The sequence below is a fragment of the Haliotis rubra genome, unplaced genomic scaffold, assembly GCF_003918875.1.
Source record: "Haliotis rubra isolate DU_JTF1 unplaced genomic scaffold, ASM391887v1 Scf4, whole genome shotgun sequence".
In the NCBI taxonomy this organism is placed as follows: Eukaryota; Metazoa; Mollusca; class Gastropoda; order Lepetellida; family Haliotidae; genus Haliotis; species Haliotis rubra.
Window position 1 is genome coordinate 2,211,809 of NW_025767079.1, and position 16,896 is coordinate 2,228,704.

At 41.4% G+C, this 16,896-nt stretch overlaps 1 protein-coding gene across 1 annotated transcript; it reads left to right on the top strand.

Annotated features, from left to right (window-relative positions):
- The first annotated feature begins 4,266 nt into the window (after nucleotides 1–4,266).
- LOC124287314 (putative defense protein 3) lies at nucleotides 4,267–16,660 on the top strand. The gene is made up of 4 exons (XM_046723812.1): nucleotides 4,267–4,606; nucleotides 10,443–10,656; nucleotides 14,158–14,234; nucleotides 15,812–16,660. Exons 1-4 carry the CDS (start codon nucleotides 4,327–4,329, stop codon nucleotides 15,934–15,936), a joined length of 696 nt encoding a protein of 231 aa, XP_046579768.1. The 5' UTR covers nucleotides 4,267–4,326; the 3' UTR covers nucleotides 15,937–16,660.
- Nucleotides 16,661–16,896: the final 236 nt, after the last annotated feature.

Here is a 16,896-nt window from a genome sequence, read left to right on the forward strand (position 1 = left end):
CATCTTAAAGATTAATCGTTCAACTACGGATCATTTACAATCATGACATCTGATTAACGATTTCGGTTTCCAAAGTTCAAATATATGTATTTAATTCGTAAACATAAATAAATGGACATCTCCAGAAAATTAATACAAGGTAAGACTTTAAATGATTTTTTGAGATATATCGTAATGGGCACTTAACATTTGGTTGGTAAGGTATATATAATTGCATATTGATTGTATGTAAAGCTTGTCTTGACCTTTGAAGAGAGTTCGATCTTATCGGGAATAACAAGTAGTCGGGCGTATTTGCTCGTATCATATTTAGCAAGCTCTCGGTCGAATATGGTATTATTGATGCTATTGATTCAGTTCATGATAGTTCTCGTTGTGGGTCATTGACATATTTGCTGTCGGGGTTAGCTCACCTGAATGTAACGCAAATGAGCTTATGTCTTCGGCATCTCCTCTGGGTGAGTGGGTGAGTGAGTTTAGATTTACGCCGCTTTTAGCAATATTCCAGTAATATCACGGCGGGGGACACCTGCAGTGAGCTTCACACATTGTACCCATGTGGGGAATCGAACCAGGGTCTTTGGCGTGACGAGATAACGATTTAACCACTAGGCTACCTCCACCGCCCGGGAACTCCTTAGAAACCACTGGACCAATGAAGCTGAAACTCCATATGCTTGTTACCACCGATGACACCCCAATTGGTCGCCACGGTGAAGTTGCCCAATTGATTCTGAAGCAGTTATATCAATAATCGGATGTTACATATTAGTGAGTGAGTATGGTTTTACGCCGCCTTTAGCAATATTCCAGCAATATCACGACGGGGGACACGAGAAATGGGCCTCACACATTGTACCCATGTGGGTAATCGAACCCGGGTCTTCGGCGTGATGAGAGAACGCTTTAACCACTGGGCTACCCCACCTCCCCACATATTAGTGACATTTGCCATGTCAACAATATTTATGAAATTGTATTTTTTTTTATTAAATACCCGTGAAGATCCGGGTTCGAATTTGTCTTCAGTAACCCATGCTTATCGTTAGCACGGGGTCGGGTGGTCAGGCACGCTGACTTGGCTGTCACATGTCATCGAATCTCAATTGCGTAGATCGATGCTCATGTTGTTGATCGCAGGATTGTCTGGTCCAGACTCGATTATTTACAACCCGACGCCATATAGCTGGAATGTTATAAGTACGGCCTTAAACAAACAAGAAAAAACACCACGATCGAATTTAGAAATAAAACGAACTATACGTCACTTGAAGGCAGGGAACCAGAGACCCGCGCCCCTTTAGTTCAGTAGTTATTGACAATCTCAACCTGAGGATGACGCAGATGTTGTTCAAACATTGGTCAAACAAGGCGAATATGGGTTATATTCTGGTCAACACGATCAGTTTTACGCCCCTCTTCTCCACAATCCTGGATCCGCCCCTGTAACAACCAAGCCAGCGTGCCTGACCACCCGGTCCCGTGTTTCGCCTCTTCCGACAAGCATGGGTTGCTTAGGACCAATTCTAACCCAGAGCATATATCTGGTAGAATATACTGGGTCCAAAATGACTGCTTTCATTACAGATTTCTGGAAATTAAGTCTCTCTCGTCACACGGAGGGACGGTTATTTCTACCTTATTTTTTTGTGTTGACGAAGATTTGTTCAGCAGTATTTCGGATCATGACGGCGGTCTGTATATAATCGCGACTGGACCAGACAATCCAGTGATCAACAGCATGCGCATCGATCTACGCAACTGGGATACGACGTCGTGCCAATCCAGTCAGCGAACTTGACGATGCCTGACAAGCAAGGGTTGCTGAAGATCAATTCTAGCCCGACGATGAAGAAAGGAGTCAGTATCGTAGTGCACATCGTCCACATCTGGGCCCCGTTCCTGAAAGCGATCGTAGCGCTAAGATGATTGTAACTCCCATACTTTAACATAGACTTACAACTGTCGTAGAGCTACGATCGCTTTGAGGAGCGGGGCCCAGTGTTCCATGGCACAATTCTCTTCATACGTGTTGCTTGGCAACCTTTGTCTCATGCTGTTGATGCCTTCGGCTCTTGGTCACTGACTTCAGCATCTGGAGCCAGATTTCTTTGCTTGATGTTTAACGCAACACTCTGCAATATTGCAGCTTTACAGCGGCGGTAATGGACCTGAAAATCCAGTGGTCAACATCATGAGCATCGATCCACGCAAATGGGATACGATGACATGTGTAAACCAAGTCAGCAAGCCTTACCTACGAAGCCCGTTGGTCGCCTCTGCAACGTGACGACAAGCATTGGTAGCTAAAGACCAATTCTAACCCGGATCTTCGCGGGTTCTAAAGCAAGTAATATTTTGTCGGGCAGGTTTTACCTTGATTGTTATGAGCTTACTGTCACAGCTGAACTCCAAGTGAACCTTTCACAAGTCGAATAAATAACATGGTATTGGGCGATGAATTTCGGGAACAATCAACATTAATTATGCTCTAACCAACATGCTGTTGTCGTTGTTGAGGTCAATTTGAAAATAAAACGAGCATGAACTTTGAATGTTGTTCGATGTCAACAGGTTATAGCATTGTCTGATTAATTGTTCAGAAGATAGCAACATTCTCACTGAACGTCATCGGAGATTAATGTGGACTTTGAAGTCCCTCAGGTGTTGAGATTCCGGATACGCTCACCGTTTTTTTGAAGACCTTGCATAGTGACTATTTTATTGTTTTTTATAATTCACACGCACAAGCTTGTTACATAATCTGAACCCTGCGATGGTGAGTGAGTGAATATGCCTTTACGCCGCTTTTGTAATATTCCAGCAATATTACGGCAGGAGACACCATAAACCCATGTGGGGAATCGAACACGAGCAAATACTTTAACCACGGGGCTACACCACCGCCCCTGTCGACAATTTTCGGCATAAAAATTCTTACAATTATGGAAAGGGCTTTGTTGCAAGTATTTGGAAAATATATCTCATGATTATGGAAAAGATTGAGGTGCTTATTAGTGTTGCCCCAAATCATATTGGGCGCAATACAAATTTTGCATATTATCATTATATATTATTATGTTTACCACAGATGTCTTAGAGTATGAAGGAGTTTTGCGATATTCTTGAGAAGAGATTTCTTATGGTTAGAAAATTTGTTTATTCCGCAATATTTCTTAATTTTGCAGAAAGGTTTTGGACGCTATAGCAGTGACATTTTATGCTTACGAAAATTGTTTTTAGTAATGACGGACTAAGGTCTCTTCACAAACCATGTTTACGTTCTAAAACTTGTTTATGTTGTGTACAAGTATAACAGATAATGGTTTCACTGATGTAACAACCTCCCAGTTTAGCCCATGTCGCTTTTCACTTGGTCTCAACTTGAATTGAAACAGATGTCTGGTGTACGGAGTAGAGTTACGTGGAAGATTTAATTAAAATATAAACATGCAAAAGAGTGAGAGAGTGCGAGGGAAAGAGTTGCGCTACCTCTACCATACCTCACCGAAACCCACTCTACGAGCGGGAACATCAACAGAAAATTACAACTTATTTTGCTGTGTTACTTATTGAAATGTTCTGCATCCTGCGCATATCCCTCTTTCCACCTCTCCCCCTCTCTCTCTTAAATTCTCTTTCCCCCTCTCTCTCTCTCTCTCTCTCTCTCTCTCTCTCTCTCTCTCTCTCTCTCTCTCTCTCTCTCTCTCTCTCTCTCTCTCTCTCTCTCTCTCTCTCTCTCTATCTTATGTATGTATGAACAACTAGTTTCAATTGCCGTTAAGTTTAATCATGTGAGCAATCGAAGTTTTCATGCTTCAGATTTAGCAATACTGGAATATGAAACTGCCAACATGAAGAAAAATAAATCTTACTATCATGTCACAGTTAGTTTCTGCGCGGGATAATGTCTTTGTCTATGTTTAACACAAGTGGCTGGAGGGCGAAACGGTGATAGCCGTAGGAGGTGACCTGTCATGTGACAGAATCTCCCCGATGACGTCACCGTTGCACTCGTCACCTCGCCGCTCCTGACATGAATCAGGTATCCATCCATCGTTTTGACAAAAGGCACCTGTTGAAATGTCAATACTTTGTACTTGAAGACTTGTTTAATGACATCAGGCAAGTTCATTTCATGAATAGGGAGGCTGGGATCTGAAATCTTCAAAATTAATATAAACATTTTACACATTCTGTTTACCGGTAACAATTTATGCAACAGAAAAAGCAGGGAACATGTTCCTTCTTCAAATAACACAAATATTAAAGTTGACATGAAGTTAACAGTGGACTTTGTTGACAAAATTAACCCCTTGAAACAAAATGGGCCATTCCCCTATCCTGAGCTCTAAGAAGGAGCAGACGACAATCCGAGCAGACGACAGACGACCGTCAAAGAACAACATGGTGGCCATCCTGACCCTCGCGTTTTGTCTCTCAGCTGTGACATGTGTTTTTGCTTTTCCAAATGGTGCCCCAGCGGAATTATGCGGCAGTCCGCTCGGACGCCCAATGCACAACGAGACGCTACCACAGAGCACTTGCAGCCCGTTTCAAATCGTCGTGAATGCCACCGAATACGGACCACAGCAGCCAATCAACAGTAAGTCTCTGTTTAATCGCCTTCCAAACTAACCGTCTGCACAACCAATATATATTAGGAAAATGTTTCAAGAGATCCATAGATAAACGCAAAAGTTCGTCCACAATGTACATTAAACGCAGACCAATGAGGATCCGGGTTAGAATTGATCTTCAGTAACCCATGATTGTCGTCAGAGTCGACTAACGGAATCGGGTGGTCAGGTTCGCTGACTTGGTTGACGCGTGTCATCGTAGCCCAAATGTGCAAATCTATGCTCATGATGTTGATCATTGGATTGTCTTGTCCAGACTTAATTACAGACCGACCATATTGCTGGAATATTGCCGAGTGCGGCGTTAAACAACAAACAAACCAACCAACAACACCAAACGCATATTTAGTGTGCTTTACACTATGCTCTATTTCCATAGATACAATGTCAAGAAAAACCTTCTTACTTATTTGGGTCATACTATTGGGGTTATTATCATAAAATATTGCCAAGATCAGGTTACGTAAACGCTGTCGCCGAATGAACATTCCTTAGTAAATAGTGTAGTTGTCATTCCATAGTAAATAGTGCTGTTGCTATTCCTTAGTAGAACGTTATTGCCTTTCCACAGTTAACAGTGTCCGTGGCCTTTCTTCAGTAAACTCTGTGATTGCTATTCCTCAGTAAACTGTTATTCACCTTATTCTGTAAACTATTATTCACACTACTCAAGAAAATGTTATTCAAATTACTCACATCACTCAGGAAACTGTTATAATTCATATTTCTCAGTAAACTGTTATTCTTATTACTCAGTAAACCGTTATTCACATTACTCAGTAAACCGTTATTCACATTACTCAGTAAACTGCTATTAACATTACACAATAAACAGTAAAACAGGGTTTTTTTTACGCTTGGAATCATTGGTGCGACAGTTACCCAGACATCTTTGCTGGTCGTACGAGGCAACGTGATGAATTCCGTGGTCAGACTTGGTCACTTTGTTGCTTGGGTGCCAATACCGATCGTCCTCAAAGTTATACTACCATATTGTTTGGTCATACAACTGGATTATTGCCGAGTGCAGATTTGAAGAAGTGAGCGCATTGTTTCAGTCTCAACAAGCAGCGTAATATTCACGATAATAAGTGTCAGGTCTCCGTGGTAACATGTGTCTTGTGAACTACATTTTTAAATATTTAAAAAAATGCAAAACCCGGAGGCGAGTGCATGAAGTACATCCTTGGCAGTTTGAGATTACTTTATCTGGTGTCAACGGAAGATCTGACAGTAACTGTGTCCCCGGAGTAATTCTTTACACGTTTATACTTGATGAATCTATTGCCTGTGTCGAATTGTATAGAGCGTACATGTCATTAACAAAGAATACTCGCGTGATTTATATACAATATGATCGTGTCACTCTGGATATTTTCCAACCAAACAGACTAAATTTACACTTCACACATGCTTGGACTGGTCCAGACTACTGACAGTGCCAGCCCGTCAGAAACCATGCTCCAGTTGAACATGGATGCCCTGTTCGGACAAAGTGAACGGTCTCGAGACCACTAGCTATAGGCTTTGTTCTATAGCATTAAAGCCGCCAGACAGGGTGAATAGGTACAGCTGTCTTAACAACGCATGGTATGGATTTACAACCTTTCTGTTATTTACAACACGGGGCTACTTCTTGCTCCCTCATCAGGTGAATGACAGAAAATGTCAATGTAAAATTGGATGTATCTCTTAATGTGTACTAAAAGGGTTATCTCCCATTTGACAGACACCCAATTGGCAGACACCCAATTGGCAGACACTGAACTAGAAGGTTAATTAGGGTAACACCTGCGGGTATAATGGAACAATCCACTGTCTAGTGAGTAGAGCAGAGTGAGCCTGAAACAGGCTTCGTACTGAGAAGTTTGATTGTAGGTAAATAGAACTTTGTTGTGATTAAATGATAAATGATATCTCTTCTCAAAATTGATTTTACTATCAATTACTATCGAATATAAAAACTGCTTTCTCACTGAGAGGTTTGATTTTGTTTATTGATAGAAAAGCCCCCCTCCCAATAATAGCATATGTACAACAGAAGAATAAACTGTTCAAATTACTGTCTTTTCGTCCATCTTTCAAAATAAATAATATAGCTTCAGTTTGTTCCTGTGTTTTTATTTCGACTATTCCATTATAATGTTTAGGTAACAGGTAGATAATCTGTTCACTGAACTGTAAATGTTGTTGTTTTAAGGTGTCTGCGAACTGGCTGTCTGCGTAATGGGAGGACCCCACTAAAAGTATTATAAAAACCATGTTAGGTTAACTTTTACTAAATTTTATTTTTGTTTATGTGTTATTATTTTCCCCCCATTCTGGCATCATATTTGTATTTTATGTCGTGTGTGTGTATAGTAACCACGTGTTTTTAATCGTAGAATATGTGTTATTTTAAAGTATGGCTAATTTTGACTCCAATCGCCAATGACTGAAGGGATGATGTAAATCCAGCTAGGGTCCATGCAGGTAGCAAAGGTACTGTAAGTCCTCATGGACCCTAGTATGGTGATCTACCTTCAGTTGTTGGTGATCTATAGCCGGTTTTTATTTTGTACTGTCTATAGTGATTTAATTTTACGATAATGTACTAGTGTACAAAATATCTGTGATACTCTAGTATTTTTACTGTCCTTCGATGACAGGGTTTTATGTTCTGAAAATATGGCTGAAATAGTGCCTGTGTGACGCTAACTAATAAGTCACTCACTCACTGTTGAAGTATCAACGGTTTTGATATCTTTATATTAACCGGATGAAAATATTTGAATGACTGAAACAAAAATGTTACCTATGGGGCAAAAGTGTAATTTTTTATATATTATATTTCAATATGGCCTACCATGTTTTAAAATTCTCTCATAACCCTTTTATGGTGACCAATGCATTTTACCAAGGCAGCATTGTTTATATATCTGTAAATGTGTTGGGTGAGAATACAATAAACAATTTCTCTCTCTCTCTCCCTCTCTCTCTGTGTATATCCGATCAGGTACATCCTTTTCGTTGTATAAACACTCTGTACATACCAATCTATACCATCTCAAAACCAATATGTTGTACAAACATACAACTTAATCTCTTTGAACTCTGTACATCACAATCAAAACATATCACTTAATCTCCTTGATCTCTGTACATCTCAATCTGAACTTCCATCTCACTGGTCTCCTGTACGTACTAATATTTGGCTTGTAAATCATATTCTGTATGACGAAGGGGTAAGAGGTAGCCCCAAAACGTCGTGTTCTAACAATAGAAGTTGTAAATCCATACCATACGTTTTTATGTCACCTTCCAACTTCTATATGCCCATCAAGCATCTACATCTGTCTTGTATGACGGGGCTGAGGGAGCGAACCACCTTTTGCTCTCCGGACAGGTGATCTATCCAATACAGCACAGTGCGAGCCAATAGGCAGCATAAGTCTTCGTTATTATCTCATATTGCAAGAATGGCCCTCCCCGACATGGGGTTAAACAAACAGCTCATGAAGGATTAGGACACTTTTTTTTACTGATATACAACTTCATTATTCTGCATAGGCGACGTTTCGACATAGATTCTAATGTCGTTGTCAAACAAGTTGATTTTTGCTTGACAACGACATCAGAATCTATGTCGAAACGTCGCCTATGGAAATTAAAAAGTACTATCTATAAATATTGTCCTCATTCTTCATCTCCTCAACTTCCAGAATGCCAATCAAAGATACCAGCTCATGGTCACAAACTAGACCCTGTATTTTACAGCCGGTTAAAATCAGAGAAGTCCATTCTAGAAACTAGAAATCAGTCAATCGTAATTAAAACATTATATTTTGTTTAGCAGTAGCCAAAAGCCTATATTTTCAAATAATTCATTGTTACAACCATCTACAAATTGACAAATGTATTCAATTATGAGGAAGAGAGCCCATAAATGTCATGAAGTTACAGTTTATCATTCGTTCGTGTCTCGTGAACACGTCCTCTGTTGAGAGATTGATGGCTTCGTGTTTTGTCAAAATGAGAAATCGTACATATAAAGAAGGATGAGGCATAAACACGTGGTTTGGTTTGTGAGAGTTACTTCTGCATAATAAACGGTAAAACGTGCCCAAGACATTCAGATTTACACGTAGTGTATGCTGATATTGGATGATATCGAATCTTCCCCGAATGGGTTTGTTTTGAAAGAAAAAGCCAATCGTCCGTTGATTTATTTTAAGGAATTTGGATTTAGATTAATTACTTAGTTAAACTTTGCTGTTCACAAACTGTGATCACAAAAGTGTTGTGGTTTTTTTTCATTGCAATGTTTCACACCGATAGATCGGTCCAACCTCATCAATAGCGTGTTCGTAGGATTCACTCTGTTCAATGTATAGCTGAGTTAGATCATTTGAATATGACTGACTGAGTGAGTTTGGTTTTACGCCGCTTTTAGCAATATTCCAGCAACATCACGGCGGGGGACACCAGAAATGGGCTTCACACATTGTACCCATGTGGGGATTCGAACCCGGGTCTTCGGCGTGACGAGCCAACGCTTTATCCATGAGGCTACCCCACCGCCCCACATTTGAATATGAAACGATTGTACTGTATTCTGTTTTCGTTAATGTCAAAACGAAAGTGCTGGACGAACGTTTAAGTAATGTGCAAGTTAGAAACCCTATCCAAAATGATTGAGAAACAGTGATACGCTTTCCCATTGGTCACAAAATCACATGCGGGCGCAACCAAAGGCAGATAACCCTTCTATTTTAAAATCCGTACAATACTTTATTTGTATAAACCGAACAAAAACCAATTGAGGTATTTCTGGGGTTAACATGCCTCTCAGGGGGACAAACGTGATTGTTCTATGTTATATATTCCCCGAGTAGAGACCGACACTGATATTGACCAGTGATCAATACATGGATCCCTTTTCACTCCACAGAGCCCCGACTTATTTCAATAACACAGTATTCTTGACAACGAAACGGCAAATACGCGACCAGGATCATTAATAGCACACAAATAATGTCCTTACATATTGTGATCAAAGTGGAGCTCGGTTGAAGATTTTTTTCAAAAGAAGGGGTTTTGTTCCTGTAATAGCTCAGGCTATTATTTATTGATAATGCTCGGTCCTTCAAAACACACCACTTTATATAAGAGTTCAGATCGATTCATGTGATTGTTGGGTTACATCAATGACCGTATATACAACAACGCCGTATTAATCGGTCTGTAATATCAGAACGTGTGGGATCGAGATTCTTGAGCTAAATAGCTTCAGCAACAACAAGAGTAGCCTAATACTAACAATAACATCATTTGTTGATGGGACTTGGATCACCCGAACCCTTTGCTGCATTCACATATTTTGATCAGCAAAACAGAACAATAATCTTATTTATTACCCACGACGGCGAAAATATCGGGGTTCATTTTTTCATACGATGCCCTAGGGCAAAATATCACTTTGTCATGGTGACAGTGTCATGAACAATGCTATGACGTCACGTTTCTTGTGACGTTGCGTTCTACATGCGGCGACGGCGGGTAGCCAGCCTATGCTTGAAAGCAGATTTCGGTTTATTTTCCTCAAATTGACGACTTCGGTAATAAAGAGAATATTATATTCGTGCCCATATCATACTGTGTTTACAACACTCGTGCCTAAATACCAACATAGTATGACATGGACACTGATATAATATCCTCTATTTCTGGTTACTTCGACTATTAGATTCGAAATCCGAAGGGGGCGTTGTACCAGAAGTAGAAGTCAGTGTATACTTTCTTACGAGTTTAACTCTTTTTCAGTCACCATCCATGGCAACGGCGTCCCATTCAGAGGTTTCCTCGTGACAGCTGACACGACGACGGGGATGTTTGACGGTACCTGCCTCAACACCTCCGCCGACGCCAAGGCCGTTCCCAACTGTGGCATGACTCACTCCAGCAGTGTCGACAAAACGTCAGTGACGCTATTGTGGTACCCACCAACCATCGTGCACGTCGGCAGCATCCAGTTCAAGTAAGCACAACTTCATCTACAAGTTCTCATAGATACGAGGTGATAGTGGTTAAAGCGTTCGCGCGTCACGCGGAAGTGCGTGAGTTTAATTTTGCTCCGATTTCAGCAATATTCAAGCAAAATCGCGGCGGGTGACACCAGCAATGGGCTTCACACATTGTACCCATATCTTAACGGTCTTGTCACCTGTGCTCTTCAAAATGGCCTTTTTGTGTCACGTTCTAAATAAACCACGCAGGTTGGGTTCAAGCAGAGACCAGATACTAGAATAATCTATTATATGGTCTCTGGTTCCAGGTTTTGAACTGTTTTCATTGTCATCGCCGCATTCAGCAAGACACACATGTGCCTTTGAATTGCACATACTGATTGCCATAGATGTCAGACTGCTATTGTCAACTGAAGAGCCCTGTCAATCACAATTACAACCTACATTATCACACATAGATTCAGATGGACTGACTGACTGACTGAATTTAGTTTTACGCCGCTTTTAGCAATATTTCAGCAATATCACGGCGGGGGACACCAGAAATGGGCTTAACACATTGTGCCCATGTGGGGAATCGAACCCGGGTCTTCGGCGTGACGAGCCAACGCTTTAACCACTAGGCTACCCCACCGCCCCGATTCAGATGGAATAAACACGAAGTGCATTGTTATCAATTTTCACGTTAATGATGTTTTGGAGCTTCGCGAATTCTCATTTATGAAAACGGTGATCCCATCGGTAATCGAACCCGGGTCTTCGGCGTGACGAGCGAACGCTTTAACACTAGGCTACCCCACCGCCCCTCACGCGGAAGACTAGGCTACCCCACCGCCCCTCACGGTTCGATACCCACATGGGTACAAAGTGTGAAGCCCATTCCTAGTGTAGGGACACCGTGATGTTGCTGGAATATTGCTAAACGCAGCGTAAAACCATACTCACTCACTGTCATAGACCGGGAAGAGGATGTACTCATTGCCTAAACAAGGTTTATAAACCAGGGTTCCATTTCCTCATCAGAAATTATGGGCGGTGGGGTAGCCTTGTGGTTAAAACGTTCACTTGTTACTCTGAAGACACGGGTTCGATTCCCTACGTGGGTACAATGTGTGAAGTCCATTCCTGGCGTCTCCAGTCGCGATCATGCGGGAATATTGCTAAACACCAGCCTGAAACTACAATCGAAGAATTCGTTTCGTTTGCAGACTGTGTACCATACATGTCTTTTATCGGTTTTTGATTAATGACCTTGATAATCATTCCACCTGCTATGCTCAGTTAGGAGAACGGAGGAGTGAGTGGGTGAGTTTAGGTTTACGCCGCATTCAGCAATATTTGAGCTGTATGGCGGCGGTCTGTAAATAATTGAGTTTGGACCGGACAATCCAGTAATCAACAGCTAGAGCATCGATCTAGAACAGAGGAAGGCTGGGAGTAAGTGAGTGAGTGATACCTACGAACACAGTCACAAAATGGTGCTGACAAACCAAGAAACATATAAACGTGGTGAATCGGGATTCGAACCAACGATGATGCTCAAGGAATCGGCACATTCCAGCGTCTACTGTGCCAAGTCGGAAGGACTAAATATATATAAATAAGATATATAGGAATCCTGAATCTTGTTGACAGTTAGTGTTATGAACCACATTGCAATATTGCAATATCGTGACCATTTGTTGTCTCCCGAGACAGCAGCGTCCAGCCAACCTGCGTGGTTTATTTAGAACGTGACACAAGAAGGCCACTTTGAAGAGCACAGGTGACAAGACCGTTAGGATATGGTTATTGGAAAGTCTCATTTGTTGCCTTTAAACATGCGATAAAACATGCTTGAAACGCTTTAAAGAACACGCCCGTCACCTTTTCTTCGGAGAATGTCTGTACTGTCACGTCGCAAAGACATCCACATCAGTAAGTGTCATGTTGGGATTCCTCACGCCAGGTACTTGTCTGTGGTTGATCATACAAAGTCGTTATCTTATCAAAAATTTATTCTCAAAATAACCAAGGTTTATTTACGTTCTAGCTGTTACCAATTCCTTGTTCTTGTCCCAGGAGAATCTAATGACAGAATAATTCAATATAGCATAAGAGATCTACTTTCTTTTTTTCTAAATGTAGGCGGGTAAGTTTGAGCGTTTGGTTTTCAACTTGAAAAGATTTGACTCGAGGTAATGGCGTCCACATTCAAGTACTGCGATGGTGGTCCCTTAGAGAATTGTCTAATGGAAACTACAGGTAACTGGGGTTATAATGGACGAAAGGGGATCATAAATTTGAGTTCGTAATAACATTAGTTCGTTACAAGCGTTTTGAATGAAATAAATATCAGTGGCCGGGACAAAAATAGCAGTTCGTCATATCCGTCAGTTCGTTGTGAGCTTGTACGTTATAAACGAAGTAAGCATTGAGTGAATGAGCGAGTACCCGGTTTAGATTTTCTATGTGGGAATATTGTGATGATCGTTTCTAATAGCGTGATTGGGATATTGATGGAGTATTTGGAGTATTGATGATGAAAGCTGCTTTTGCCTCAGTCTCTCAGACGTGGACATAACACGTTCCTGTCAGTGAGTGAGTGAGTGATGGTGGTGGTGGTGGTGGTGGTGGTGGTGGTGGAATTGGGTTTAACGTCGTGCTTGAGAATATTTCGCTCATATGACGACGTGCATGCGTGTGTATGTGTATGTGCGGCTGCTTGTACTAGCCCAGACTTAAGCTGGTTTTAGAGTGCTAGCTCTGTGAGATACCATGCCGCAGTGAAGCATGAATACTTCACTCAGACACATTACACTGACCCCGAGCCGACCAGTCCTTGTTGTACCCATTAATGCCGAGCGCCAGGCAGGGACCAACAAGTACCATATTTTAAAGTCTTTTGGTATGACGCGGTCGGGGATCGAACCCGCGACCTTCCGCACTCCGGGCGGACGCTCTAACCACTACACTACGGAGGCGGTCTGAGTGAGTGAGTGAAAGAGTGATACCACTTTGCCCCCTTGGCTACCTCATACTACCTTCATACATCCGGACTGTAAGTGAGTCTGGTACAGCACAGTGTGTTATTTCACTCGATTAAATATCGATTACGAAATATGATATTTCATCATTACATCCACAAGAAATGCTACTACTTCCAGCTGTGATATTTTGCGCGGTGAATATTTGTGCAACGTTAAAATACCCTAATATGGTTGTTTATTTCTGATGTGAGTGGGACGCAGTTATCGAGAACCACCATGATAAAGAGTGGGTGAGTGCGTTTAGTTTTACGCCGCTTTTAGCAATATTCCAGCAATATCACGGCGGGGGACACCTGAAATGGGATTCATGCGTTGTACCCATGTGGGGAATCGAACCGGGGTCTTCGGCGTTACGAGCGAACGCTTTAACCACAAGGCTACCCCACTGCCCCAGCGAGTCAGGAGACCTAAGACAACTGGGCCTCTTGTTGGCCATGCATTTGAGAGGATGTTCTAACGGGACTACATTATACTATGTTTCAGGCTTGTGGTCGTCAAGGAATATTCTACATATTGGTCTGATGTTCGCTCATCCGTGCTGACTCCAAGTAAAACAGGATGTAAGTATTATCTGCTTGTGCCCTGATACCCTTAGTCTGTCTCTCAGTCCCTGAACCACAATATTCGCCTTCCGCTCAGCCCTTTCTGCAATGCTTAAAACGAAGTTTAAGCAAGTCTACATTTCCCCTGGTTCTAAATCTCCCATCTCACCGAGGCTCAAGGAATTATTTCTTTCTACCACATTCATATATATTTAGAGACTAAACGTTAGTTTATAATACCCACTGTGTCAATACTATCCCTATGTTCGAGGGATATTGCTCTGTTTAAACAATATCGAAAAGGGAATTCAAGGGGACCATAAATAGTAGTTTGTTATAACGCTAGTTCCTAAAACACATTAACAATTGGACACACAACAACATTGGGATCTTCTGTTATAGTATACTGGAGTTCTGAGTTATCAGATTCATATTGTGCTATTCATATTGTGTTTATTAAGAACCACATACCACAGTGTTTAAAGCATGGATGAAACTATCAGTAGATCGAACTTAGTTCTCGGCACCAGTAGTTGCATTCAACATCGGTTTTAGTTAATTATTTATTTTTTTCTATATTATCTTTTGCACTAAAAATCTGAAAATCTTTTTTCTGAAAATCGCTATGACCACGTTTGCCACCAGATAAGAATTAAATTATTGATTTAGTCAAGTCAGTTAAAGAGGCATTGTTTTTAAAAATATTTAAATGGAGTGTCATCGAAATTTTGTTTTAATAGAGAAGTGGATTCATACCAATTTCTCCTTTGATGGAATGCCCACAATTTGTTGCCAAATCGTTGATAGATAGTTTCCCCGGAATAGCCCGAACTGAAACAGAAAGCGTTAATTTTACTGAAACTTGAAAAAGAATTCCATTGTCAGGTTGATTTTGTTTTGGATCTTTTGGTTACAGTGTTGAGATCACAAGAAATATTGTGTGAGGAATCTATCACTGATCTAAGTTCATAACACTATGACAAAGTTTGACAGATTTCACCGGATACTGATGATTGTATGGGGCAAAACAAAGCTCGACGTCACTCACGTGACCTGCGACCACTGTTGCCTTGAGTGATCGTTTTTATGCATACCTGATTGTTCTTTCGGTTATCGCCCCTTTGAACAGCATCCAAGGTATATCGCCGCTTGTCAGCGTGATCGGGAGGTCATTCCAAAGTAATGCAGGCCTGAGTCCCGATCCACAAAGCATTCGTAACGTTACGACCTGTCGTAACTCTATAGTTTATTATATGCTTTGTAATGTCGTAGCACTACAAAAGTTTTGTGGTACAGGACTCCGTTTCACAAAGCTATCGTAGCGCTACGGCTATCGTAGCGCTGTCGATTACGTCACCAAAACCCATGAACAGGGGTATGACGTTGGTAAATCGAAAATCATTGGCAAACCAGGGATTCAGAAACATTCATAGGATCATGGCTCACACAAGGGACGCAACTCTGCACAACCCAGAGCCTTCAGTGATCATCTGTGGATGGGCAGAGTTTAATGGCTGCAGGATTTGGGTTTCAACATACATGATCAAGACGTCAGTTGAAGTGCTATTTTCACATCCATGTTTATTTTGTTTCAGATTACTCATTGACAGACATCTGGGAGCTTGGTTGGTTCAACCCCGGGTCTGCTGTTGGCGGTCACAACCAGCACGCAGGGTCAGGGCGAGTTCACATGCCTTCAGTGGGCAGACAGTTCGCTTGAGGCACACCAGAATTAAACAGGAAGATTCGACCATCATCTCACCAGACACGACTTGAAGTTCTACGATCCACGTCTTTTATGCATCTGGATAACCTTTTAACGTGTGTTTGCTATAGGTCGATATTGTATCATGCATGCAAGTCAATGGCCTTGATACACTCACTCTTTATGTTAAGTCAAGGACTACCAGCTTACAATTTAAAGCAAAACGTGCATGTTTTGACATGGACTGTTTAGACCATGATTATTGCTAAGACACCAAATTTGAGCCTTGGGGGAGAGGAAGATGATTAAAGCAACGACTTACGTGTTCTCCAGTCGAGATGCGATCCTTATAAGGCAAGGATTAATACTACGATCAACAATAACCACGCTTCGTGAAGACGATCTCCGGTAATTAGAAACAAGATCAGGGCCTGCACACACACAAAAAAAATATCTCAATCTACCATAGTTAATCCCATTCTTTTACGTTGGCTTACATTAGTCGTAGCGCTAAGAACAGTTTGTGCATATTATCCCAGGAACTTAGATGAAACCGCTTGGATGTCTTAGAGACATATCCCAGCTTGTAGCTCTGTCAGGAATGTTTTTCCACTTTGTGCATTGTTTTATGCCGTTGCAGCTCTCACAGGGGTTAACTTCATGACTTAATCTTGATGTTTTCGGCGCCTTGCAACTTCTGTGTTCATTACGATGTGTGAATAAACTTTATTTTTTATGAGTTCTTATAATTGAGAGGGGGTGTCATTTTTGTACTCACATACCCGGTTTAGATTTTCTGTGTGGAAATATTGTGATATTCGTTTCTAATAGTGTTGTTGGGATATTGATGAAGTATTTGGAGAATTGATGATGAAAGCTCATTTTGTCTCTGCCTCAACCTTACTGACGAGGACACAACACGTTCCTGTGAGTGAGTGAGTGGGTGAATGAGTGAGTGAGTGGGTGGGTGAGTGA

Excerpts from the sequence above, each read along its gene's own strand:
- LOC124287314 (XM_046723812.1), top strand. The coding sequence starts at position 4,327 with ATGGGCCATTCCCCTATCCTGAGCTCTAAGAAGGAGCAGACGACAATC. Across the intron at positions 4,607-10,442 it reads ACCACAGCAGCCAATCAACA|TCACCATCCATGGCAACGGC; the intron begins GTAAGTCTCTGT and ends ACTCTTTTTCAG. Across the intron at positions 14,235-15,811 it reads GACTCCAAGTAAAACAGGAT|ATTACTCATTGACAGACATC; the intron begins GTAAGTATTATC and ends ATTTTGTTTCAG.